The sequence below is a fragment of the Vicugna pacos genome, chromosome 5, assembly GCF_048564905.1.
Source record: "Vicugna pacos chromosome 5, VicPac4, whole genome shotgun sequence".
Lineage (NCBI taxonomy): Eukaryota > Metazoa > Chordata > Mammalia > Artiodactyla > Camelidae > Vicugna > Vicugna pacos.
Genome location: NC_132991.1, coordinates 266028 through 293738, shown reverse-complemented (window position 1 = coordinate 293738; position 27711 = coordinate 266028). Strand labels below are relative to the sequence as shown.

The window sequence follows — 27711 nt, the reverse complement described above, 5'->3', positions numbered from 1 at the left end:
CACCACCTCCTAGAAGATGTTATGATGGCCACGTTGTGGATTAGAACTCTGAGGCACAGATTTATATAACTAGTAAATTGGAGAGCTGGTATTTAGATCCAAACCTGCCATACCTGTTGCTTCTGAAAGCACACCCCTGACCACCGTACCCCACCACCATTACCACATGCGTGTGTGTATCAAACGTAAACCTAAACTCAGCAACAACAAACAACCCAATTTAAAAACAGGCAAAGGACTCAAATAGACATTTCTCTATTTAAAGATACACACATGGCCAATAAACGTATGAAAAGATGGCCAGTATCACTAATCATTAGAGAAATGCAAATCAAAACCACAATGACATACCACTTCACACCCATTAGGATAGCTATGATAAAAAACAAAAATAAAAACAAACAAAATTCCAGAAAATAACAAGTGTTGGTAAGGATATAGAGAAATTCGAACCCCTGGACCTTGCTGGTGGGAATGTAAAGTAATACAGCTGACACTGTGGAAAACAGCATAGTGAGTCCTCAAAACATCCAGCAAGTCCACTTCTGGGTGTACTGAAATCAGGCACTCACACAGATACTTGCACAGCAATGCTCACAGCAGCATTATTCACAACAGCCAAAGGGTGGGAATGACCCAAATGTCCATCAGTGGATTACTGGATAAACAAAATGTGGTATACACATACAATTAAATATGATTCAGCCTTATAAAGGAAGAAAATTCTGATATGTGCTACAACATGGATGAATCTCAGAGACGTTATGCTAATGAAGTAAGATAGACTCAAAAAAGGACAAGTTTGATGTCACTTACATAAGATACCTAGTCAAATTGGAGACAGAAACTAGTGTGGGGTTTCCTGGGGTTGCAGGAGGGAAAATAGGGAGCTACTGTTTAAGGCGGACAAGGTTTCAGCTGGGGAAGATGAAGTGTTCTAGCGACGGATGGTGGTGATGGCTGCACAACAATGTGAGCATACTTAATGCCACTAAACTGCACACTTAAAAATGACTAAAGTGGTGTATTTTATATTAATATTTTACAACAATAAAAAAATGAACAAATATAAATCCAGGAGTATTTCAGAAAATGGTCATAATAAGTGTGTAGAACCATATCATAGGCCAACATGTCCTGGATCAGCAGGGCAAACATTCTGCTAGTAGAGATAGCAAGGAATTATAATATATGTTAGTTATTTTATAATACAGTCAGGTTATTTAGTTTGAGCAAGTCGCTATTTTGTGCAATTAAAGCAAAACAGTAGCTAAATTCTATGCTACAGGTCTCAATACAGAAAGTAGTCTTCATAGACATTAAGTATCAAGATTTTCTGTAAAATTATTGTGCCGTTAAATTGTCTAGCCAATCATATCTATGTCATTTTAATAAGCTCATAAACAGTTTTGCTTAATTGTAATAATAATAATATATATACATTTTTAATAGTAAGGAAACTGCTTTATTCTCAGGGTTTCAGTATGGTTAATATTTATAAAAGGGGATTATGGTTTAATTTTTTTCAACTGAGGTAAAATATATATAACATAAGATTTATCATTTTTTCCAAATGAAAGTAACTTTGCCTTAAGCAAAGGAGAAATGGATTCTTCAACTTTTTTCCAAGATTAAAATTTATGTTTCCAGTACACTGGAAATAGTTGTGTTACTTTTACCTTCATAGCAGATAACAGCTAAAAAAAAAAAATTTTTAACACAACCTTTTAAAACAGGGAAGCAGACCACAGGAAATGCTGTATTACGAATTATCTGAAGTCTATAGAAATGTTCAATGCAGCTATAATTATTTTATGAACGGTCATCTTAAAGATAAACAGTATCTAATAGCATTGGGTAATATTTTCTCAAGTTGCTGGGTTTTGTCCAACACAAGGAAATTATGTGTCAAGTTAATTCCAGTCACAAAACACTCTTGAGATTTGCAACGACATTAGAAGCGAAATGTCTTCCCTGAATTCTTCAACCACTCAGTAAGCCACTCTGGACCCAGGCCTCCAGCACCCCTACTGTCCGTTCATTGTAACCCTGACCCCCTTTTTCTCCTAAAGAGGGCTCCAGCTACCCTGGGGTTCCAGGGAAAGAAGACCAAGAACACAGAAAGGGACACATTAAAGCAGCTGTGGAACGGTTTGGCTTCCTGAGAAACCAGAATTTCTACCAGCCCAGCAGGTCTGGAGAAGGGAAGTGAGGTAATGTGACAGGTGATGTGACAAGTCAAGGCCAGAGCTGGAGCCAGGGCACAGCGAGGTGAGAGCTGCTCCCAGCCTTTCCACCCCTGCCACCCTCAGGCCAGGCTAACCAGCAGCCCTGGTTCCTTCAGCTCCTCCCCGCCCCCGCCATCTCTTCTTAACCACACCACCAAGAGCTGCCCCAATTCCCAGGCAGCTTTGATTACTGGTCTCTGTTAAAGGACAAAGGAAAAACTATATGGCTGTAAAATCCCACATAATGTCAGGGGAAAATGGTGGTTGTAAGTGAAAAAGCAGGATCTAAATGTAAATATAAAATCCCATATCTGCACATAGTACTTTACTTACAGACATTGAAAACACTGAAAAAAATACCTCAATATGTTAACAGTGGTTATTTTTCATGTGATTGAGAGTGCTTTAACTTTCTATGTACCTTTCAGTATTTTTCCAAGTTTTCTACATGAGCATACATTACTTTTGCAGTAAGTAAAAGACAGTAAATTTTATTTCTTTAAAAGAAAAAAATCACTGGACAAATAAAGTTACCAATGTTACCAGCTAGTTATGGAAAAACGATTGTCCCGTTAACAAGAAATAGTTTCACTCTAAAGATCTTAATGGCTGCAATGTAGCAAATAATTGTCAAGCCCTTCATATTTGGTCCAGGCAGCAGCAATGGTTTGTGTTAAATTCTGACAAGAATAAGATATTTCAGATTTTAAAATTTTGTTTTCCTTGGCAAAGATGGGTTCCCAGGAACATTATGAGAAATGTCACAATTTTCCACATCCGATTTGGCCAAAACGTGGGATATACTGTCAAGAAAACACCACTAAAGAGTTGAGGTTTTCCACCCGGTTCTATTTCTTTAAGGTCAGCAAATAGACTTTCTTCCTCCTCTAACTCATAGAATTCCCTTGGATGAATCTTCAATGGTATTAATTAGCATTAAATTCAAAGTTATAATATCCAGCTTAAGGAAAAACTCAGGGCTGAATTAGCTCACACTTAGACGTGTATTAGAAAGAATTAAGTTTTCAAACTTATTTTTCCCAAGTGAATTCCTTGCCCAAATGTTACTTGACATGTTTTGGTTTTTGGGGTTTTTTTTGTCTGCAGGCTTGCAAAATGTTACTAGTTCGAATGCCAACAGTCTCATTTTAGCACAGGCCAGGAACCTTGGTTCTTTTAAAATCTCTGAGAGCATTACAGTTTAAGCACATACAAAGGAAATGAACGTAAGCCTTCAGCAACATAAAACTGTCCCTACAAATTCTGACTCACAAAAGCTAGTCCACTGGACTCGACTGGATACTTACTTACTAACAGCTGTTCTGGAGCTGGCCCACTTACCATAAGGTGTCCCTTGTGATGGGTATGCTGATTAAGTCCAATAAAGAAGTTCCTCCACCTAGTTCCCAGAAGTGAGCAATATCTTTTGGCTGAAAAAACAGGGTTTTTTTAATATTAAAATTTTTACTTTTTTAAAATTTTAAATATTTCTTATACTTTATTAGCACAAGCCAATAATAATTATGGATATGGAATATTACAGTCCTCAATCAACCCTTTCTTGGCAGTCAAAACTTTCTCCTTTCTCTATCCCATCCCTCAACATGCATCAGAACATCGATTCCAAAGAACAACGATGAAACGTTAAGAATATATATATGTGTACATAAATGCCTTAATTCTAGTAATACCTAAATAGAAGACAGTAAACAGTGCCCCAATTCTGTAAATATCACAGAAACAGACACTCAAATTTGAAATAAAATTAACCAGCTGAACACATTTGGTATTACCTTTTGAAAAGGTATTTTCTAGATAGAAATTACACAATTGAACGGGAAAACATCCTCATTTAGGGAGGCAGAAGCTCACAAGACAAATCAGACATACAGATGGCAGTCCTGGCTGCACGTCGGGATACCTGAGCAAAAGTTAAGCAGACCATCTGTGCCTGACTCCCAGGGGAACGTGGCAGCCCTAGCACGGGCAGTACAAGTGGCAGGTTGGGAAACAAGGGGAAATGCAACAACTGCTCCTCTTTCTATGACTCAAACATTAGGGGACTGAAAGGGCTGCGCCATCAGGCAGCTTGGAAATAGGACCATCTATTCCATGACAACCTTCCCAGACTACTAGCTGATGGCATCTCTGCTTCTGGCCTGATGCTGAGGAGCCTTCAGGACACAAAATTGTGTGAAGAATTGATAAAGCGCTTCCATTTAGAACTCTTAGGTTATATTAAATCTGAGAAAGACATGAATCTTTTAGAATGAACATGGAGAAGTCCAACTTGATAACACAAAGTTTAGAGGAAAAAAAAACAGATGAAAACGAATCGCATGAGTTTTTATTTATCTGATACCATGAATTTGGAAGAGAAAGATGGTTATTAAAGCAGTTTTAGATGAATATATGTATTTTGTATTTTTGACAAGTGATCATCTCACTAACATTGTTTTGCTGTTGATATTTGAATCACTATTTGTTGGGGAAATACATTTGCATTGGAAAATCTCCCTTGATTAACAATTTGATGAAGGGAAGTTTTTAGAGCTCTTCTCAAAAGCTAAGCATATGAAAGTTGTCTCAAAATTTCCAACGAAAAGGGTAATTCCACTTCTAGGCTTATCACTCATGTAGAAATTCATGTGGGTCACAAAAATAAAGTTCTCCCAACATCTCAATATATTATGTTTTTTCTTTTCTTTTTAATTTCACAGTTTTAATAACCAACTTGCATTAATAACCAATCCAGGAAGCAGCAACAGGTAGTTTTAATTCTTTATACATTGCTTAATGATCAAACATTTGGACTGGATCAATCTATAAAAATTTGCCTATGTTATGGGAGGTGTAGGACCTTCTATTCTAGATTGTTCTTCCGTACACCTAACTTTATTTAAGAAATGGCATCTTTTCATGTGAGAACTCCAATATAGAATTTATTTAGGATTTTTTATTCCAATATACACTCCAGACTACTCCTCTATCTTGAATAATTTCTAACTTTCCTCTGCAGATACACTAAAACAAGTGAGAATAGGATTATAAGCAATTAGGGCCTGTGGTCTCAAATAGCATTACCACTTTCAAGATTTATATGTAAAATTACTAATAATTTGGATTTTGAGCAGTATATTTTCATAAATATTCTACAGGTCACATCCATATTTTTAGCAGATTTTTTGGGGAGACAGAAGGTAACTCACAATATGACTCTCACTTGAAAGAAGAAACAGTCACATTAACACAATATAAAGGTGCTGAAAAACTGTACAATAAAGTAACAAAGGAATCTTATTCCAGCATTTTAAGACATAATAAATGAAAAAGCCAAAATATTTTCACAGTTCAGTTGGCTTCATGTATGCTGAGTTGCATTTGAGTTTAGAAAGTACATAGCTATGAAGCGTACAGCTGGCTATGTTTATTGACTGTAGGTAAGAAAATGGTAAGAGCATCAGGATGACCACTCCTCCATCTATGGCGTAGCAATACCACTTAAAAGAGACACTCACTATGTTATGTCCTTTTGCTCTCCTTCCATACGTATATTCCAAAGCTAAGGTTGGTTTCGGTGGCTCATCCCTGCACAATAAAGACAGGTAGCATTACCATCATGGGTGGTACTGTTTTCTTATGCTATCAGCTTGCCTGGTTTATTTTTGCTTCCTCTTAAAAACTTTATTAATAAAGTTATAACTTGTATAACAACTGAAGTAAAAATGATTAAAAATTTACACAAAAATGAAATAAACTTTCAAAGAACCATCTTAACAGATTTTAGTAGCAGCTGTGGAGGTGAATAATGGCACCTGCATGTACTGGGGGCACCCAGAGGCAGTGTTGTGGGGCAGAGAAGGCAGCGGGGCTGGCAGTACTGACGGCCGTGTCAGGGCACAAGCTCTCTGCATTCGGGCCAGGTGAGAAGCTCTGGGATCAGGTTTATGCTCAGCCCAGATGTGGGGAGCTGGGAACCTAAAGACTATCCATTTTAATGGAAACATCAATGAAAGACTTTAATACAGGTCTCTATCCGAAATCACAGCTCAGACATGGACATCATTTAGCCAATGAGAGCTGCAAACAAATAAGACTTTCCTTATCAACTTCCTGCAACACCTACCAATCATAATCCATTTAGGATTAATCTGCTGGCATGCTTCTATGGTACAGAAAGCTAGAAAATATATAAAACAAATGGTAACAGGCACAGTTTGAGGAACAATAATGTGCTTCAAAGTGTACCCATGAGCAATTTAAAGATTATAATTAATGTTTAAATAATCATGAACATGAGCAATTTAAAGATTATAATCAATGTTCAAATAAGTAGAATAAAAAAATTAAATATCAAAGTAGCATAGCCAAAAAAAGCAATTACTATCATAGGCTGAGTAATTATGTTAATTTCTTCCCCCAAATAAGGAAATCCAATATTAATCCTGTACATTTTGCTTGACTGCTATTTTTTCTTTAAAGGAGATCTTAAAAGCCATACTAAGAGTCACTAAGAATTAAAGTATGTTGTTTCAGCCTCAAAATTATTCTCTTTCCATATGTCTTTTAGGTTCTAACTTGTCCCACACAACAAGAATACACAAAAATGTAGTCTCTAGAGGTTAACTAACACTTACCTGTCAAGACACCTTAGAATAATAGTAGTCTTTCCCTGGAAATTCAGAAAGAAAGAACACTGTGTTAATGTCATCCACATGTAAAATTTTATTATTGTTCATAATTGTGGCCCAAAAATAGCTTTTAATCACTTGAATGATAAATTACCTGGAAACTAGAAACTTTCAGAATTGTTCCTAAGTTTGATAAGTGGAAAAAGTTAACTGTCAACTTTCCATCAGAGTGTAACTACACTGCTATTATTATAATTATAAAGTCCCACAGATGACAAATACTAGCAAATCATACCTCATTTTAGTGGTCAACTTGGCAGCTGTCTTAAATTTTCTCTCTACTCATCAATGCTAATTACTGGTTAAGCTGATGAGTAGTGTCTTCTAAAATGTTTTAACTCCAAATTGTTGAAGTGGAAATAAAAAAGATAACATACAAATAAAGGACATGTTGCAAACACGTTCAAAGTGAGCAATACAGATACGAGAGTAGAGTACTTTTTTTTGGTTTCTTTTATTTCTAGAAGATGTACTTATCCTAACTGTCTTTTTAGGAGTCATGAAATACAGATTCTGGTCCCATTTCTACCACTAATCATGAAACTTAACTTCACCTCTTAACCAGGGACGAGCTCAGTGGTTTAAATCATTGTTTGTTTTTTTAATAGTAAAACTCATTTTTTCAAATGGATAATCTCTTAGAAGAAAATAGATAAAAGAGAAGCAGCAGGGAAAGCTGTATTGAAGGAAATATTTAGGATCCAAGAAAAGCAGTTTGGAAAACTCTGAACTACCAAAAACACAGATTATTTTACTATATGTGTGTTTTTTTAAACCAAGAAACCTATAACATTTACCAAAAAAAAAACATAAATAAATTACTCCAGATTATATCTGGGCTATGATCAAATTGAATGACTTTTTTCTAATGAGATACATAAACAACTGGACTAGTACTAAAAATGTATATTATTGAAAGACATTTAGAGGTAGGTGTTATAGCAAAGTGAAAAACTAGAAACAACAGAAATGTTCCAAATAGAGAACTGGCTAAATTAATTATGATAAGCCATATAAGGAAACAGCATGCAGCTATTAGGAATAATGATGTAGGAATACACATACTGACAAGGTAAGACATGCATAATAGATTGGCATGACGCAGTTTTCCAATTAAAAGTAAATCTTTTCCTACTTCTCTGAGATGCACATACATAGATATATATAGAAAAATAAACACACATAAATCTAGAGAGACATCACATGTTAATAGTGAATGTTTCCAGGTGATAAACTTCTAGGTAATTAATTTCTTTAAGATAATCAGGATTTTCTATCCTACACCAAACATGTGTCACAAGTAGTGTTAAATAAATGAGGACTACAATACCTAAAAATTAATGTATTCTATGTACAAGAAAGTATACAGACTAACCATATTTTAGAATTGGAAGGAATCTTAGATATTTCTAGACAATTTTCTCAAATTCTCATGGTCCAATAGTGTTGATTTAAATTATTTTTATTATAATTTCATATAAACGTATAGAACTACTTGGGGGAATTCCAAATAAACTCAACTCTGGACACGGAAATCAATTTTTAGATTATCATTAAAATAATGATCCAAATTTTAAAAATTCACTGCAGCTCTAATCCCATAATCCTCTACACACCCCTTCATCTGGCATATTAATCCCCTCCCTTCTAAAACCCTTCCACTCTACAGCTCCAGCTCCATGGTACAGACAAACTGCCCTTCCCTCAACTTCTTCTTCAGAATGTTCTCTATACCTATCAGCCTGAACTAAAACATGGCTGTTTCTGGACCATTTCCTCTGCAGTCTTTATTCTCATCACCCCCATGTACTTCAGGGCCCTCCCTGCTCCCAGTGCCACCTTTGAACAATTACTCTGCTTCCCTCCTCTTGCATAAACCTTAGAGGCTTAAATCAGTCTACACTCATGATTGTTGTCTCTTTCGGCTCACAGTCTCCCCGTCCCTCTCAGCCACTGTCATTGGTCTTGTTAACTTCACACCCACAGTGTGTGTATCTTTTTGAATTAATTCTTATTTTGTGGTTGGCTTCATTCCTTTGAAAACTATGTAAGTTTAAAAAGCTAAAGCTCTAAATGTTCTTAGAAATAATGAACAGTACATATATGTAATTTTTTAAATGTGCAGTATATTGTGTATATGTATTTATATGCAATACATTGTATATGTGCAGTCACATTGTAACAATTCTACCTAATAAAACTGAAAAATGAAAAAAAAAAACTTTACACCCACATAGGCATGGGCAACCCACCTAAGACCCCAACCTCTCAGTGCCTTTGCCTCCTCAAGAGACCTTTTCCTTCACTCTACTTCTGCCACACGTCACTTTTAAGGTTCTATCGAACCATTTCACTACTGGAAATTGTGCCACTTCCAAAATCACACACACAAACCACGCATTCTCTAACCACTTCTTCAGGAAGCCCCACAGTAATAACTCTTCAGCTTTAGTGTGTGGTCTCAAAAATCCATCCATCCTTCTGAGACGCAGCCAGAGACAGGGGTGCTTGGGCTACCTGGGCACTGATGCGGCCTGTTAAAGATGTTGCCTTACTGATGCAGAAGTTAGTTCCTAAAAGCTTCACATCTGTTAACATGCCCTTAGGTAGAAGCATGAAGAGCAGAAATAAAATGGTATTATTTATAATATAATAAAACAAATGGTCCTGACTTAGGATAGTTTCACTTATGATTTTTCAACTTTATGATGGTGTTACTGGAATGCAATCCCACTGTAAGTTGAAGGAGGTTTGTAATATGAACCCCAAACAGGAATGGGCTATGATACTACATGAATTGTGGCATCTTGGATCTGTAAGCCTCGACATTTTTTAGACAGTGTCACCAGAAGTTCTGCGTCTCTCGCAGGAACTTTGTGGGCTAAGCAAAGCTGCATGCAGATATGATGCATCTGCTCCAGCTCTGTATGGCCACTTTCAAAACCTTTTGTATCCTTGGCTAAACAAAACAGAAACTTACAGCTAGTGCTATAAAGTGTTCCAATGGATATGCTGTCCTTTTCCCCCATGTTTTTCACTACAATAAACAACCCTTTGACAAACATCATTGGTACAATTCAATTATTCTTTAAATGAAGTTCCTAAAAGTGAAGTAACTGAATCCAAAATATGAATATTTTTAAGATACTAACTTACTTAGAATCTGACTTAAGATATTTAAACACAACATTGTAAATCGACTATACTTCACTAAAAAATGCATCTGAATGAAAATGAATGAGCAGAACATATATAATCCCATGACAATATACCAGAGACTGTTGCCTGACCATATGAAATGAATTACACATAGGATATTTCATGATAGACATCATAAGAGGAATATAGGTAAAGTAGAAATAGTGTACGCAGTTATCAACTACTCAAGATCGTGCCTAAGGCAGTCTGAATTGAGTTTTCCATCTTTACCAAAGGAAATGATTCAGACCCACACAGAAACTAGCATTAGAGAGAGATTAAGTGACTCGTTCCAACCCAGAATTCTATACTTAGACAGACTTTCCATCAGGAGTTAGGGTAAAATAAAGGTATTTTAGACATGCAGGGTTTATAAATTTTACTTCTCATGTATACTTTCCCAAGAAACTACAAAAGAATGTGCTCCACAAAGATAAGTAAGCAAACTAAGAAGAAGGAAGACACAGGATCCAGGAAACTGAAGCTCCAACACAAGAAAGAGGCAAAGGGAGTCCCCAGGATGTTGGGGAGGGATGGTAGCTGTGCAGGTAGCTGTCCCCAAGAATAACCAGTACAGACTAGCACAGAAGGTTCAAAGATGGGAGGACTCTGGCTGGAGAGGGGAACTTTCATATGATTTGATTCAACTGACCACATGAAAAATTATATTGACTGTCTACAGGGGATTGTGGAAGGCATTAGCAACAGATACCCTGGGAGCCAGCTTCAAGGATGTTCCCAAATGATCCCTAGCTCCTGGTATTCACAGCCACATGTAGCCCCTCACACACTGGACCACAGTCAGTCTTTGTGACCATTAGCATATGGGAGAAGTGATGGCATGTCACTTCCAAAATTAGGTTATAAAAGACTGTGGCCTCTGTCTTAGATACCCTCTCACTTGTGATCTCTCATTCTGGATGAAGCAAGCTTCCATGTTGTAAGCAGCCCTGTGGAGAGGTCCACATGGTGAAGAACTAAAGCCTCTGGCCAACAGCCAGCAAGTAACTGATGCCTCTTGTGAGTGACCATGTCAATGAGCTTGGAAACCGAGTCTCAAGGTCAGCTGAGCCGAGAGAGAACTTTAGTCTCTGATGACATCCTGACTATAACTTTTTGAAAATTCTTAAGCCAGAACCACCCAACTAAGGTGCTCTGAGATTCCAGACCCTCAGAAACTGGGTGAGATGATGTTTGTTGTTTTAAAAGTTTGGGGCAATGCATATAAAAACTAAGGTACATATGAAAACTAAGCAAATTTTAAAAGTTTTAAACTTCAGGAAAAAGTTATTTGAGAAAGGAAATAATCATAGTTCTGAACTTGGCACAACAGCAAAACAATTTAGATACTTAAATTAACACTGAATATTGATTTAGCTTAGAATGATAACAACAATGTAGCTGGAGGTAGGAGTTTGAGAGAAATAGGATAGTAAAATACTCTTCTACTATTATCAGAAATTCAGCAGTGTCTAACACTGAAAGTCTGGGAATAGCCCAGAAGCACACTATTCAGAAATACAGAAGTAACTTACAGAAGAAACAGTAAAAAGATATGAAAACAGTGGCTCTGAGGAGAGATTCTGAACAATGTGGAGAGGTTTGTTATTTTACTTATGCACGTTTTGATAATCTTTAAATTTTTAAACTACATACATGAATTACTTTAATAAAAGTAAATTTAAAATAATAAAAAAAAGACTGTAACAAAGGATCCAACTGAATACAATAAAGGACAACAGCATAAATGAAACGACTTGCAGAGACCAAGCTTAGCCCTAGTGAGCAGGGTTATGGGATTACTAACATTTTTAAAAAATTATTTTTATTTTTATTTATTTTGGGGGGATTAGGTTTGTTTGTTTGTTTATTATCATTATTTTTTAATGGCGGCACTGGGGATTGAACCCAGGACCTTATGCGTGCTAAGCACACACTCTACCACTGAGCTATACTCTCCCCAACATTTTTCAATACAACGACAGGAGCACAAACGTCTGGAAAAAGAAGCTGACAGACCTGCCCTAGTTCACAGTAGGCAAGCGAAACCTGAAAAATTCTGTTCTCTTCTGAGAATTTCACATTAGAATAATTCCAGTTGAGTTACCAGATCATGACAGACAGACAATCCATGACATATAGCATCCATGACACAGAAGGTTATCTACACTTTCTACAGTAGTTAAGCAAAACCTCAAAAATTCTGTTCCATCCTGAGAAATACACATTAGAATCATGGCAGATAAGACAATCCATGACTGACAGAGAGTTCATGACAGAGGCATGGCTGAAAGAAATGCTAAAGCTGAAAAAGACTCGGAGACAAGGTGGTTGCCACTATTTGAAGGGCAATTTTTAAATATTTGAAGGTTTAACAAGTAGAAGAATTAGACTTATTCCTATACTTTCACAGGTCAGAATTCGGACCAAGGGTGGAAGTTACAATGAAACAGACAGTGGTTTTCTAGTAATAAGGATTTGTAACTCGGATTTTCTAATAACAAAAATTGAAACAGGCTGCCTTGTGAAAGGGAACACCCCCACTGCTGGAAGTGTTCAAACCTAGACCACATAAACACTGCTTGCAGTGGTTCTTAACCTCTTGGGGAGATGTTAGAACTCTGGAGAATCTAATTTCCCATTAAAAAGAAAAAAGACACTGGTGTGCAATTGTACACAATTCTGCATGCATTTCTAAGGAGTTCATGGACCCCCATTAAATACCTCCAAGGACCCCAGGCTAAAGACCCCTACTGTAGAAGACAAGACTATCACTAAGTTCCCTTCAGTGTCTAGTGACACTAGTTTAAGAAAAGTGAATGTTTAATGCGTTATACTCTATATAGTTCATATTTTTATCGTCTATACGCTTGTTTCAGTTGTACAAGTTATCTATAAACATGACCATGAGAAGAGTATTTATGGCTCCTTTGTGCAAATTGGGAAAAGAAGACTTCTCTGGGCTGTCTAATCAGAAACAAGCACCTCTTCCTCCGGGATGCTGTGATCCAGGTCAGGGCACACCGCTTGACAAGAGTCAGGCTGGATGTTGGTCCCCACCCACCCAGCCAGATCCAACCAGCCAGCCAGAGATTGGTCATCTGGTTAAAGAGCTGGAGTATCTAAATTCTCACCAAAGTATTAAAATAAATTTTACCACTGGTTGTTAAATCATCACAAAACTTGGGGGAAGAAAAGGTTGGAAAAAATGCATTACCCCATTTTTACTGCCAATGAAGAAAACAGACTTTTCTCCAATTTCAACTCCATCACCTTCACTTCCATTGCTGCCCCGTTTTTCCACTTCAGCTTTTGCGATTTCCCAGAGCGTTTCACTGTAAGAGAGGCAGAAAACCAAAGTTTAGAGAAACAAAAAGAATCCTTCCTAAAATTTATTTCAAGCTCAGAGGAATTTTATTTCAGTCAAATTTGTGAAATAAATCGACATTATCTTGAGGGGACCATAAGCTGATAAAACTTCTGAGGATTAGTCATTTTCTTTGTGCATCAGAGAAACAGGAAAATGATAAACCGAGCCTTTTTCACCCGGATTTGAGGGCTTCCGGGCAAGGCTGAAAGCTGTGTTAGCCTCTCACACACACACACATGAATGTACCATGACTTTTGGAAATGTACAACTTGAAAACCACCAACATCTAGGAAAATGGTGAACGTGCAAAACCAATGTGTCACATAATCTTTGCTCCCTGGAACTCGTTTCTTTGTTTTTAATTATATTTTCTGGCTCAAGATTTCTTTTTTAAAATATAAAGAAAGGGAAAAAAATCACTGAAAATCACTTTGGAAAATCATCCTTTCATTAGTCCACATACATATAATATTTTATACAAATAAGATTATATCTTTTTTTTAAAAGTAAAGCCTAAATGAAATACGGAGTATTGAACTAAAAAAAAAAATGAGCAAGATTTGATATAAGCTCGAATCTGCTACTTTCTACATAAAGTATGCCAAATTGGGCAAGCTACCTAATCTCTCTGGATTCTTCATTCCTTTAGTAATTTAACAAGTATTTATTGAACACTTAATATATGCAAACTTCTGTGCTAGTCCCCAAGCTCATCTCTGTTTCTCCATCTCTAAAATGCTGCTTAAAAAAGAATACCAACTATACAGCATTGTCATGAGTGTTAAAACGTGATAATTCACTTAGGTTAGTGTTTGGCCTATATATAATTACCGAAAATTACCTAAAATTATTGAGTGTTTATCATTATTATCATTAAAGAACCAGGAATAAAAAAGGGAGTTACAAAAAATCAAAATAAGTGACTCTAAATGTTTGCATTAAAATACACACAATTATTTCACAGGTGAGGCCCTCAGCCCGGGCCTGCTTGCTCCTCAATTACACACCATTTCTTCATAATGTGATTACCTGCTTTCCAAGTTCCCAGAAGAAAAGAGGGAAGGACTTACTGTAACCAGTCGTGCCACTGGTGGAAATATTTATAACTGTAACCAATTACATGCTGAATGGAAGCTGACAATTTTTAAGGTCCATAAACTTAATGGAGATCACATCGTGGATCCAGTGTGAGAAAAAAAGACTCAACCTGCTCTATGATGGACTCTCGGACTCCCCTCCTCCCCACCCCCACCTAAGTCCTTATAAGTGGTTCATAAAAGTTTTAGGTATGGTCTTGAGAACTAGTAATTAAAAACTGACATCATATAAGGGAAAAGCTAAATGGTAATAGGTGATTAAAATCCTACCCCAACGCGCCTTTAAATGTCATCTTACATTTTTCGGAGTGCTTTCACAAGTTTCCCCTCATTTATGGTTGTTGTGAACCCCTGCACCCGGAGGGGTGGTCCCAGAGGAAGCGGCTTTGTGGTCTGGCTCACCGCCTGAAACCCAGCTTCTAGAACATTCCGTAGCCCGTGAGAAACTCTTATTTAAGTGAATGATTAGAGTTGAATGATGTTTCAACATCTCTTAACTTTTTCACCTGGGTAACTTTTCCACCTATTTCAAAATCCACATTCTCAAGGATAGTGCCTACGGCCCTTTGACCATCCAGACAAGAGCTGCAAGCAGGGCAGACCCACAATTTACTTCCACCGTCACGCATGGATTCTTACCACCCCACCCCCGCAACTACCTCCAGCCGCCTCTCCTCCTCAACGCCCATCCCTTCCAAGTGGGTTGGGGAAGAGGGGAGGCTCTAGAGGGGAGCGTAAGCCAGGCGCAAGCAGGGTTGTAGAGATGGATACCTGGGCATAGTGGCTTGGCTGCCCCAGGATCGTGGTCGCCGCGTAAGGCCCACTCTAGAATCAACCGGACCGCGAACTCGGAGATCGGTCCGGTAGCGCAGGCTCCTGGGTTGCCATGGTAGCGACGTCACAAGTACGGCTTGCGTGCGAATGACGGGCATCATGGGAAATGTAGTTCTCAGCGTTCTTTTTCCAAAACACATCCCCCGCTTCTTCCCTCAAGACTTGAGAGAGATACGGTGGTAATAAAACCGGGACCTAAAAGCTCTGGGCTGGAAGTGTTCTTTTATTCAAAAAATATTCCACTGAAAGTACTGACTGCATGCCAAGGGTCTCTGCCCTCTCTAATTACTTTTTATTCCCTAATAGCAACAATTTGGGAATGGAGGGTGAAAAAAATCTCCTGAGCTGTATTCTATGATTTATTAGAGGCAAAAAATATTTACCATTTCAGTACTTTCCAACTTTCTGCTTGTTTAGTTATACTGGGTTTTATGCAATAGCACATCATTTATTAATAAGCTAAGAAAGCAAATACATGTCCAGAATACTCCATTTACTTTATCTCCAAATCAGTATCAAACATGGAGTTATTGCTATATGCAAGACTATGTGCTACTCAGAATAAGGAATGAAGACCCCTAACCTTGAGAAAGACTAAGTATAGCTACCAAAAGGAAGCCAGTGATACACGCTATTGCAGAGAGGTACAATTTACATAAGAACAAGTGACTATGCCTAAAACAGTTGGTGAAACATTCATGGCAGTGACAGTGTTTGATCTGTCTTGAATGCTGGTAGACCCAGGTTCTTTAGCCCAAGATGTCCTGAATATTTGAAGGAGAAACTCCCCCTCCACCCTTCTGCCATTTGTCTCGGTCTCCATGGTGTAATGTTCAAGAATTTGGGCTTTGGAGAAAGGTAGACTTAGGTTTAAGTCCTGACTCAGCCACACTGGTTAAGTTACCACATTGCCACAATGGATAAATTATTCAATTTCTCTGAGCCTTAGTTTCTGATCCTGTAAAGCAAGGGGAAATTACGAGTTTTAAATAAGATAAGTATATGTAAAACATAACTTACGTGTGTCTGACACATTATAAGTGCTTAACACTTGTTATCATGTGGTAAACTGCTAATCAGCTACTTTGAACAAAGAAACACAAGGAAATGAAGTAGATGGTTGGTAGGGAAAAACAAGGCATTCATTTCAGATAAAATCTTTGGGGACAAAATTCTTCCAACATCTAGGTGCATTCTGGAGACAGAGAAGACTACAGTTGCATATAGGAAGGGAAGTAATGGAGTAGCATTCAATGAAGGAAGGCTGATAGCAAGGGATATTGCTAATTCTACCATTAACTCAGCATCTACATCCTGGGGCTAGCCAGCCTATAAACTCACAAACTGATGTGGGAGAAGTTGTGATGAATCGTAATGATTTGGGTTCTGGAACTTTAGACTCCCTTTGCATGTTAGTTCAGAAGACCTGTTGGTATGGTTAACAGTAATGGCAGCTAACATTTTGCCAAGTGTTTGCTCTGTACCAGGCACAGGACTGGCACTTTAAAGTTATAATTGTGCGGATAACTGGGAAAGGTGGTTGAAGCAGGGAGCCTGATAACAAGGAAGGTGAAAATTATCTGGCTGGGCCCTGATCACCAGCACTGATCTAGGAGTAATTCAGTTGATTCAGTTGATCTGATTGAGCAGGTGAATTCCCTTTTCTACCCTTATGCCTCCTGAGGCTTCATACTTAGAGAAAGTGACTTCACTGGGTAGATGAAAACTGTTCTTAAGGTAAGAATATACAAAGATCTGAGCTCCCGTGCTGGATCAGCCCAAGAAGACTCACAGATTTCAATGGTGGTGATAAAGAGGAGACAATTTTACACTGCTTGCTGGATAAGATGAGCAACAGTGCAGAAGGATAAAAATGTGTTCAGGGCATATATGGGGACCTGTGACTAGTTAAGGGTGGCGCCAAGGTGGGAGACCAAACTGGGCAGGTAGACTGAGCTACAGTGAAAGATCTTGCAGTCTGGATTTTACTGTGTTGTTATGAGAAACCAAATAAGATTTCAAATAAGTGTGCCGTGACTGAGCCTGCATCAGTGAGGTAATTTTTTGCAGCTGTGTGAAGGGTGCTTTGGCATCTGGAAGCCCATATGGAGGCTATTAACAATTGCCCAGAAAGTGACAGAGTTCTTACACTTTCCCCTTGTTTTCAAAGTTATATAAGCTTATTGTAATAAATTTTAAAAAAGGTATATAGAAAAAATAAAAAGGGTATAATAAGCAAATGCCAGAAGTAACAACTATTAAACGTTTTGATGTATTTCATTTTAATTTTTTCTAATCTTTCTCACATTGTTGAGATTTTACTATAAAGTTCATTAACATTCTGGTTTTAACATGTGTTTTCCCATATCAATTTTTTTAAAACCCATAATAAACATAATTTTGATGGCTGCATAAGCTTCCACTATATAGATTTTTAGTAATTTACTTATGCATTCTTCTAATATGAATGTTTCAGGTGGTTCAGAGTAAACACCTAACAGGAGTTAGACTAATCAGAGTCCGTCTCTGGAATTTTTCAAGCTAGAATTAGGAAAATGAAGTCTTTCCCTCTCTGGAGAAAACTGCCATATTTCCTGCTAAATACAGAAGCTATGTTGTGGTGAGGGAACAGGAAGCAGACGCAGAGCTATGTCAAGAGAAAGTACTGGCTCAAATCTCATGGTTCTGATTGTCCTTGAGGCTCGTGTCTTCCTCTTTCTTTGGATTTGGTTGCTTAGCTCTCTGATTGTGTGATACATACTAGTATCCTTGTAATAAGCTTTCTCCTTTTAGTCTAAGTTAGTTCAAGTTGAATTTTCGAATTTACAACAAAATCAGTGCTGGCTAATATAGTTACTAGAGAGCAGAAAGTGAAGGCTTGAGGAAGGGAAGAAAAGTCAGTATTTCCCTCTTGGGTGACTGATGAGTTGATGATACTGTTGACCAATTGTTGGGGGCACAGAGTCAAAGAACCAGGTTTTGAGGGCATGGTGAGTTTGAGATACCAGCTGGATCATCTGGAGTCCACTGGATTTGGCAGTTAGTGGGTCACTGGTAATCTTACATTAAAAAGTTCCAGTAGAACAGTGGGGGTATGACATCAGTGTTAATGATACTCACTTTATCCCAGGGGGAAAAAAATCTTATAATCTGTGCATAATCCCAAAGCTAATAACTCTCCTTAAGCTTTTCCAAGGTTACTCATTTTCTATACACTTTTCTTTCATAAAAGGCAACACTTACTGGAGTTTGATAAGCTCATAGTATTTTCTAGAAATTGAGGAAGTTAATCACTTCTCAGCCATCTCTGGAACTACCCAACATTCAGTTCTCAGGGACTCTGCTAGGGATTCCTTAGGTCCACATAGTGAGACAGGGAATTAGCCTTTTCCAGCCACTGCCACTGTTGAAGAGTCATCTGATTTCTTTATTATTATGGTAAAAAACTCGTAACATCTACCTTCTTAGCTATTTTAAGTGTACAGTTCAGTAATATTAACTGTTGTCACATTGTTATGCAAGAGATATCTGGAACTTTTTCATCTTGCAGCGTGGATATTGTATACCCATTAAACATTAATGCCCACTTCCCCCTCCTGCAATCCTTGATAACTACTTCCCTAGTTTTTGCTTCTATGATTTTGGCTACTGTAGATATTTCATATGAGTGGAATCACACAATATTTGTCCTTTCTTGATTGACATTTTGCTTAGCATAAGGTCCTTGAGTTTCATCCAGGTTGTAGCATGTGATAGGATTTCCTTCTTCCCTTTTTTTTTTTACATCTTTAAACAATTATAGATGAAATTCTCATTTTTAAAAATCATGCATTAATAGGATTTTTCTTTTTTAAGGCTGTGTAATACATCATTGTATGTATATTCCACATTTTCTTTATCCATTTATCTGTTGATGGACATTAGGTTGCTTCATGAATAAAACTGTGATGAACATGGGTGTGTAAATATCTCTGCAATCCTACTTTGAGTTCTTTTGGATATATACCTGGATGTGGAATTGCTGGATCATATGGTAATCCTATTTTTTATTTTCTGAGGAACCTCCATATCATTTCCCATAATGGTGGTACCATTTTGCATTTCCACTAACAGTGCCAAGAGTTCCAACTTCTCTGCATCCTCTCCAACACTTCTTGTTTTCTGTTCTTTTGATAGTGAGTGGCCTCTCTTGATGGGTATGAGGTGATATGTCATTGTAGTTTTGATTGCATTTCCTTTATGATTAGCGATGGCAAGCATCTTTTTCTGTGCTTATTGGCTATTTGTGTATCTTCTTTCTTCAAGTCCATTTCCTACTCAGGTTGCTTTTTGTTGTTAAACTATATATATGCTGATATATTCTGGACATTGACCCCTTATCAGATATATGCTTTGCAGTTATTTTCTCCCAGTCTGTTGGATGCCTTTTCACTCTGTTGATTGTTTCTTTTGACATGCAGAAGTTTTTAAGTTTGATGTAGTCCCATTTATCTATTTTTTATTTTGTTGCTTTTGAAGAATCCTCTGATTTTAATAAAGCCACCAATAGAACCCAGCAACACCTTCAGAAAAGGATGCCACTCCCCCCACAAACCCTGCGAATTAGAAAATTATGTTAGCGAAGTGTTGGAAGGAAGGGAACTGTATTTCCCATGCTGGGGTGAACATTTATGTCTTATTTTGGAGTTATTTGCTAATAGATGTTGCCCGTCTAAAAGTTTTTGTTTCCTGCCTATTATTGGACCCAGAAATACTTAAAAAGCATCCAATGAAGGTTTTTGGATTGATGTTGATTATAAATGTGCCTCCAGAATCACTGTGACTATGTTCAATTTAGGTAAAATTAAGCTCAATAGGGAAAATGATACTATAGAGCGAGTGTTTATCTCATCTCCTCACCTTAGCCTCTGCCCAGGCCCAACCAACTCTTCATTTAGAACTGACCTTCCCACTTAAATGCCCAAGAAGAGCTTGAGTCTTGGTCTCAGTGAAATATGGACAACTCTTATTTCACCCTAAATCTCTATGTACAGAGTTTACCTTAATTTGGAGTTTAAAATTGCTCTCGTAGGGAGAAAATAGAGGGAAGTTTGAGAGGAGAGGCAATACCTGCATGAACCCGTCAGCAGAAAAGCTTCTCCACGTTGTTACTCCTGCTCTTCACTTTCTCTTCCTTAGTCTCCTCATTTCTGGAGCCTTTGCTCCACAGGAATCAGCCCAGAGACTCTGCATTGAGGAAGTCCAAATTCCACAACAGCTGGGGATGGGTAGACAGGTGAAATGCGTTCTTGGCATCCCAGGAACACATAAAGCCTGTTTCTAGAGAAATATGGTTAATATGGTTAATTCTTCAGGATTATACTTCAGTACAATTATGGGTTACAAGTATTGTTCTAGGAAAATGACTACCATGTATTTTTTTTTCCTATGGAAAAAAATGTCCAAACAACCACTAATAAACACATTTTTCAAGCAAAGACTCTTTGTAAGTTATAACTGCCTTTTCTTTCAAATTGAGAGTTAAACTCATTTCTGAACTATGGCAGTATTTGACTTTAAGGACACACACACACACAAATCCAGAACACTTAAGATAAACTTTTAGAACACAGTCTAATCAACTCACCTATATGAAATAAGCTCCATTAAAATTTTTTGAAATCATGGGAGAACCTCATGATTCACACATATCGTACATGTGTCAATGTGCGTACATACATATGAAAATTACAATTTGCCAAAAGAGCTTCCTTTTATATGGATAAAACAAAGCAACACTGAAGACAAAGCAGGAGTGCAAGAGAAGGAGGTAATAACTACCATTTTCACTAGTAGTACACCTCAGCTTTGACAATGAAAACATTAGGTATTTCTTGAAGATTATTCAAAAGATAATGCTTGAAATGGGTTTTGTAAATCATTTATTATGATTGAAAGGGAAGAAAATGATAGGAGACAAATATTATAATTAAACATGTAACATTATTCTCTTGTAACCAATCATAATAACATACTTTGAATTTTTTAAATGGCTATATAAGTAATTTCCCAGAAAATAAAATTTTCACATCATCAGTTACAGAAAGTTGATTTCTTTCCATCAAAATATTTTATCTCTGCTCTCTATCAAAAATAAATGCCAAGTCTAGGGTACTACCGTTTCAGCTAAGCCTTCACTACTTGGTTAAATTAGAAGATTTTGGAGGCGCACTTACCAGATGGTGAACTAACTACTGCCTGAGAATAAAGTCCTCACACATATGTAACAACTCTGCCAAGCCTCTGGCTTACCAACCAATGATTATGAAATGGTTTTCTGGGAACTCAGAAACTCTACTGTATCCCAGCCAAAAGACTCCTGAGAGTCACCAAACTGGTAGCCAGCTGATTCTCAAAAATTAATTTGCTTACACAGTGATGGTTGGGGCTCAAAAGATTTAGGGGAAATAGTAAAAGGAAATCTATTTCTATGGGGGTTTTGACCTTTGTCATGACCAAAAAGCAAAATTTTACTTGATCAGTGTATTTCTTGGCTCTGTCCTTTCTAAGGATGCTAACATTGGATGGAACATTTTAAAAAGGCTTGGTGTGAGAACAGGACACTGCCATACGGAGAAAGCAGCAAAAGAGAAAACATGAAGGCTCTGCCAACAAATTAATTCAGCAGCTAACTTTTTTTTCCAAATTGGTTAAAAAATAGCACACACAAAATGATAAATATATGTCCAAAATATAAATATAAAATATTCTACACATAAATAAAATTAAGTATACTCATGATTACCTCTATAATTAAACATTTTTACAATATAATTTTCATGTCTTATCACAGTTTCATTTTTATCATGAACAATAAGTACCTAATTTTGACACATACTGGAATGTACTGACCACTTATGTAACTTAGTAAAGTAATACATTTCTAGATTGTATTAACTAAAATGTACCTCTTTTGACAGAAGAGTTCCTTTCTCTTTTCTTTTAAAAAATATTTTTGGGAATTTATTTTAAAACTATAATTAGAAAGGACTTTATAACGCAAAGCTTTAAGAGTTGTCTTTGTTTTCAAAGATATTATTATTTAATAAAGCAAGGTCAAGATGACCCAGCACCCATGTAATGAAATGTGGGCAATATTCCAGTGAACTTGGGTTATGCTGACAGCCAAAGAATGTCAGGAATCACGGTCTTGTTTTAAGTTTTACACTCCAGTGATCTGAAAAGGTGACACGGTACACTTTCTAACACCACACAGGGGTTCTGGTTACCTACCTCCTGTTTTCTCACACAATGCTTCATAGAGCCAGAAGACTTACTGTTCTTGCTTTAAAATTTACCCTTCAACACCACCCTGCAGGTGTTTCTTACATCGCATACTCTACTTCTTTCTAAATACTGTTTCATTAATTAAAAGCCCACTTAATTACAGTACTTAATTTTTTGGCAGTGAGCATTTCCAAATCATCAACTGGTTTGCCAAATGAGAGTTTGGCAAAACTCCCTTGAATCTCCCTTTCTAAAGATTGTTAGCTTATTTTTTTAAAAAAGAGAAAAAAGCCATATGGCATGATGCATCTGATGGCAACAGAGAAGGCGATGGAAAAAATGATGAATGCTAACCCAATTAATTAATCTAAGAGAAAATCAGTATGTGGGAAAATTTTGTGTTTATGTTTCATGAATAGCATTCGTTTGAATATTTATGAATCAAATAAAGTAGTAACCCCCATTATTTTTAAAGAATGGAATACTACTGTCTGGGTGCCCTGCTGCCAGATGTAAATGAACTTATTTGGAGATGACGCAGCCATTGCTTGGAGGAAAAGGAGTGGATGCTCAGACCCCTGACTTTCAGAGTAAAGTGGGGCCTTTGGTTGGTCTGCTGCTTGACAGAAGGGGCTGGCTTCCCATCACCCTGGCTTGGGGACCCCGGGTCCGAGCTGAGAGCAGCGCTGGAGCAGAGAGATGGTGAACTGCCTTTTGCTGATAGAAGTTGTTTATGTAGCTGGCGATCAACAGAGTGATTTCAAGAATCTAGAACAAGAAAAGCAGAAGTGTTATAGTCCTGAGAAGTTCTCATCACTTCCAAGAGAGAGTGAAGAGTTGGCCATGGGAAGTCTCCATTTGCAAGTGCCCAAGCTACCAGAATTCCCTTTTAACCAGATCAAACAGTGCAGTACAGTTGATATTTGAACAACACAGGGGTTAAGGGTGCCAACACGCTGAGCAGTCAAAAATCCATGCCTAACTTTACAGTAGCCCTTTGTATCCACGGTAATTCTGTATCCACAGTTCCACATCCGTGGAGTTAGTAAGCCATGGATCATGTACTAATGTAGTATTTACTGTTGAAAAATATCCATGTGTAAGTGGACCTGTGCAGTTCATACCTGTGCTGCTCAAGGGTACTTGTATGTTCAGCACCATCAAGGCACTGACCTATTTTTCCATTACTTAAGCCAGCAGAAAGAGTGATAATTAAAAAAAAAATCAAATTTAGTGGCAGTATTAGAAAATGTGACAGTCATACAATTCTATCAGTTATCTTAAAGCCACATTTGTGAATATATGAATAAGAAATTCAGTGTATTTTATCAACTCTTTATTTAAACTAAAGCACTGAGTGTGCCATGATCTGCACTTACTATCTGCCTTTACTTAAGTATAGATTTAATTAAGAGACATATACGCCATTTTTTTAAAGGTTCAAATTCTAAAAAAAGTAGTCTCTTTTGGTTGACAATTTTAAGATGGTTATAGTTTTAGAAAAATTAATTTCTCATGTTTTTTCCTAAAATTGGAATTACATGTTAGAATGTAGCCCTTTTATTTATTGCTTTTACTTATAGACATTAAAACTATAGCTTGCTAAAAGTAGTAAAGAAACAAGTATATTTTAATCATAGAACCTCACTCTTCCCACTAAATAAATGAATAAAGCAAATTACTCCAAGTAAATAAGATGATGTGTATAAAGTACCTGACAACAACTACGTAGGCCAAGACCATCTATTTTAAACTTTCTGTATACCAGGCACTGGGCTAAATACTTTACAGTTCCTTCATTTAATTCTTAAGCAAAAAAAAAAAAAAAAAAAAAAAAAAAAAAAAAAGTTAGCATCATACCGCTCTTTAGATGAAGAAACCAAGACTTAGAAAGATGAGGTAAGCCAAAATTTGGATCTATGCTTGTTTGATTATAAGTAAAGCATGTTTTCCCATTGAGAATTTAGTCTTTGCACAATATATGTTTTAGTATGGGAAAAAACTAGCATACAACAGCGAAAAGGCTTCTACTCACTTTGGGTTTTGCCATGGCAAAAAGTAATTTCTCTGTTGGTTTGTCCTTTGAATGCGTATTGTTAATGACTATCATAAAATCATCTTGATAACCTCCAAAGGTCATTAGACTCTTGTACACATAGCTGACTATTAACCTCTTCAAAGAGAAGAAAATGGAAATATGTTACACACTTTATTTTCAAAAAAAGTTGAGAGACGATTAACAACATTTATCTCCATTAAAATGTGGATACAATCAACCAACTACAGATTGAAAATACTTTAAAAAAAATTCCATCAGGTTCCAAAAAGCAAAATGAATCTGCCATGCACCTACAACTATTTACATAGTATTTACACTTTCTACGTATTAGGCTGATTATCTTTCTATGTATTAGGTTGAATCAAATGAAACTATGCTTTTTAAGGTAAAAAATGGCCAAATATTGGCAAATCCATACAGTTCACCCTGATATATATATATTTTGATAAACATAGTGTCATGCATAACTGCTTCTTTTTAACATTTTGCTTCTTTTCACTCAACATGTTATGAACATCTTTCCATGACAACAAATGTACTTGTATAACATTATAAGTAATTTTGTAGACATTTATTTAGATTTTATAGACATTACTTATCTCCTATTGAAGAATACGTAAATCTGTTAACTATCATAAACAATACTCCAGTGAGTATTTTGGGACATATTTCATAACACACATACCTAATTATTTCTTTGGTCATAAACCTCAACAACTGAAACTGCTATCTCAAAAAAGTAAGGACAATTTTGAGACTTTTTCCAAACTCAGAAAGGTTATACTTATTTACATTCCCAGCATCACAGTCTTGCTAATGCTGGAAATCATCATTCTTTTGAATCACTGCCAATCTGACTGGTGAAAAGTAGAATCTCACTGTTTCAAACTGAATTTATTTGATTATTAGTGAGATTAACATTTTCAAATACATTTATTGAACATTTGTGTCTCTTCTGTGACTTGCCCTGGCCCATTGGTCTACTGGTGTGTTCATCATATCCTTACTGATTGATATGACATCCATGTTCGTAAAGGATATTAAACCTTTGTCATATATGCAGCAAATAGTTTCCCAATATACTAAAATAACTTTTAAAGTATAATTCAAAGGTGTACAGCCTAAAAGTAAAGGAATCTGTTTGTCTAATAATGAGCTTGCAAGACTGTGAGTAAACCATTGCATCATTGAACGCCTCAAGTGCTACAGCCCAGCAGTGACTACTTCCTGGCCTGTACATCCATTTCCTGGGATCTAGGAATTGGCTTACTTAGCTAAGGTAACTCAATATTGGTGTACAGTTTCTGTTCACCTTAAGTCATTGATTTTATAATCTATCTTCCAATGATCTATTCAAGAACTAAAAAGCATTCAAGGAGATATAAATGCCTTCAAAAAAGTTTTTCAACAAGAAGAAATAGTTACTATAACACTAAAGGATGGTCTGGTTTCCAAGAAATCCTCAGTGATCCTGACTACAGCCCCAGGTAGGCAACCCACAGGTGAATTTAGCAATCCCTGCTCACCAGGCTAAAAATAAAGTGCAAAATTTTTAAAGTAATGTGACACATAGAAAATATGATAGAAAATGAATTTCAGATGAATAAATGAATATATACAAAGCTTGTTTGACTTCATATTCAATCATGTAAAAAGGTCTAAGATACTGTGTATGTACAAGTGAACTGGTAAGTGATATTATGAGAAATTACAAACATGGTTTTAGAAGCCTTAGTGAAACAGAACTTAAACTTTGGTGACTAAAATTTCCACTTTAATGTTATCGTAAAGATTTTCATTTTACACAGGAAACAATCCTCCTAACACTATAAATGAAGTCGTTTTGCAAATACAAATGATTGCAATTTACTCATGGTATCGTAATATTTTTCTTATACACAATATATATATAACCTGTCTAATCTTACTTTATTTTTATTTTTAAATTTAAAAAAAAAATTTAATTTTTAATTTTTTTAATTGAAATACAGTCAGTTACAATGTGTCAATTTCTGGTGTACAGCAGAATATCCCAGTCATGCATTTACATACATATACTCATTTTCATATTTTTTCCATTAAAGGTTATTACAAGATATTGAACATAGTTCCCTGTGCTATACAAAAGAAACTTTTTGAAGAATCTATTTTTATTTACATTTGTAAATTTCAAACTCCCAAATTTATCCCCTCCCACCCCCTTTCCCCAGTAACCATAAAATCGTATACTAAGTCTGCAAGTCTGTTTCTGTTTTGTAGATGAGTTCATAGTGTCCCTTTTGTCTAATCTTGTTTTAAAAGATTAAATGGTAATCATTGTTGTATTTGCAAAATGACTATTCATTATATAGTATTTGGAAAAATATTTTCTCTGTATGAGAAAAATCAAATTAAGGTATCATTCACCTTTTATTTACGGTACACTGAGCAATGGAAATAGGTGACTCAATGTAAAACTTAAGGATTTAATCTTACCATGGAGCTGTATTCTAAGATGCTTAAACCATCCTCATGTACAGCCAGCCACAGGAAAGTACTCCCAAGTGATGATGGGTTTATGGGCTATGAAGAGGTGAAAATATGCCATATAATAAATGCTAAGCAAAATTACAGAAATATTTTTCAGTCTAAATGCAACACAACATTTGCAAAAACAACAACTTATTATTCAAAACCTTGCTTGGGGAGTAGGCAGTGCAGCTTAATGGAAAGAGCAGTGAATCTGATATTAAGAGACCTGGGTTTGAGACACAAACCTGCCATTTATTAAATGTACATTTAGACAAGCCACTTAATCTAACCCCTGGCAGGGTTCGTCTCTTCTTCTTCAGTGTTCCTGCAGCACTCTGTTCATGTCATTCTTAACCGTGTTCACCACACAGTGGTTGTTTCCAGGCCTGTTGCAACACTAGTTCTGAGTTCCCGGAATTTGAGTAGAACTGATCTGAAACCATGGGCTTATGTATCC

General features: G+C 36.6%; 2 protein-coding genes across 9 annotated transcripts in view; both read right to left on the bottom strand.

Annotated features, from left to right (window-relative positions):
• Positions 1-15456, bottom strand: part of LOC140696293 (cytoplasmic dynein 2 light intermediate chain 1-like) — a 43568-nt gene extending 28112 nt beyond the window's left edge. For all 8 annotated transcript variants that reach the window (XM_072960707.1, XM_072960703.1, XM_072960702.1 and 5 more), the window contains exons 1-5: positions 15356-15456; positions 13335-13452; positions 6866-6900; positions 5747-5816; positions 3570-3658 (exon numbers count right to left, since the gene is read on the bottom strand). In XM_072960707.1, coding sequence (XP_072816808.1) covers positions 3570-3658; positions 5747-5816; positions 6866-6900; positions 13335-13452; positions 15356-15363 — 320 coding nt within the window. In that variant the 5' untranslated portion in view covers positions 15364-15456. The remainder of the gene's footprint in view (positions 1-3569; positions 3659-5746; positions 5817-6865; positions 6901-13334; positions 13453-15355) is intronic.
• A 2384-nt stretch (positions 15457-17840) lies between these two features.
• LOC102545325 (pleckstrin homology domain-containing family H member 2) overlaps positions 17841-27711 on the bottom strand; it is a 93174-nt gene continuing 83303 nt past the window's right edge. Inside the window, 4 exon segments of the mRNA XM_072960710.1 lie at positions 17841-20013; positions 20528-23452; positions 24720-24857; positions 27219-27305. Of these exon segments, the coding sequence (XP_072816811.1) occupies positions 23270-23452; positions 24720-24857; positions 27219-27305 (408 nt within the window). The 3' untranslated portion in view covers positions 17841-20013; positions 20528-23269.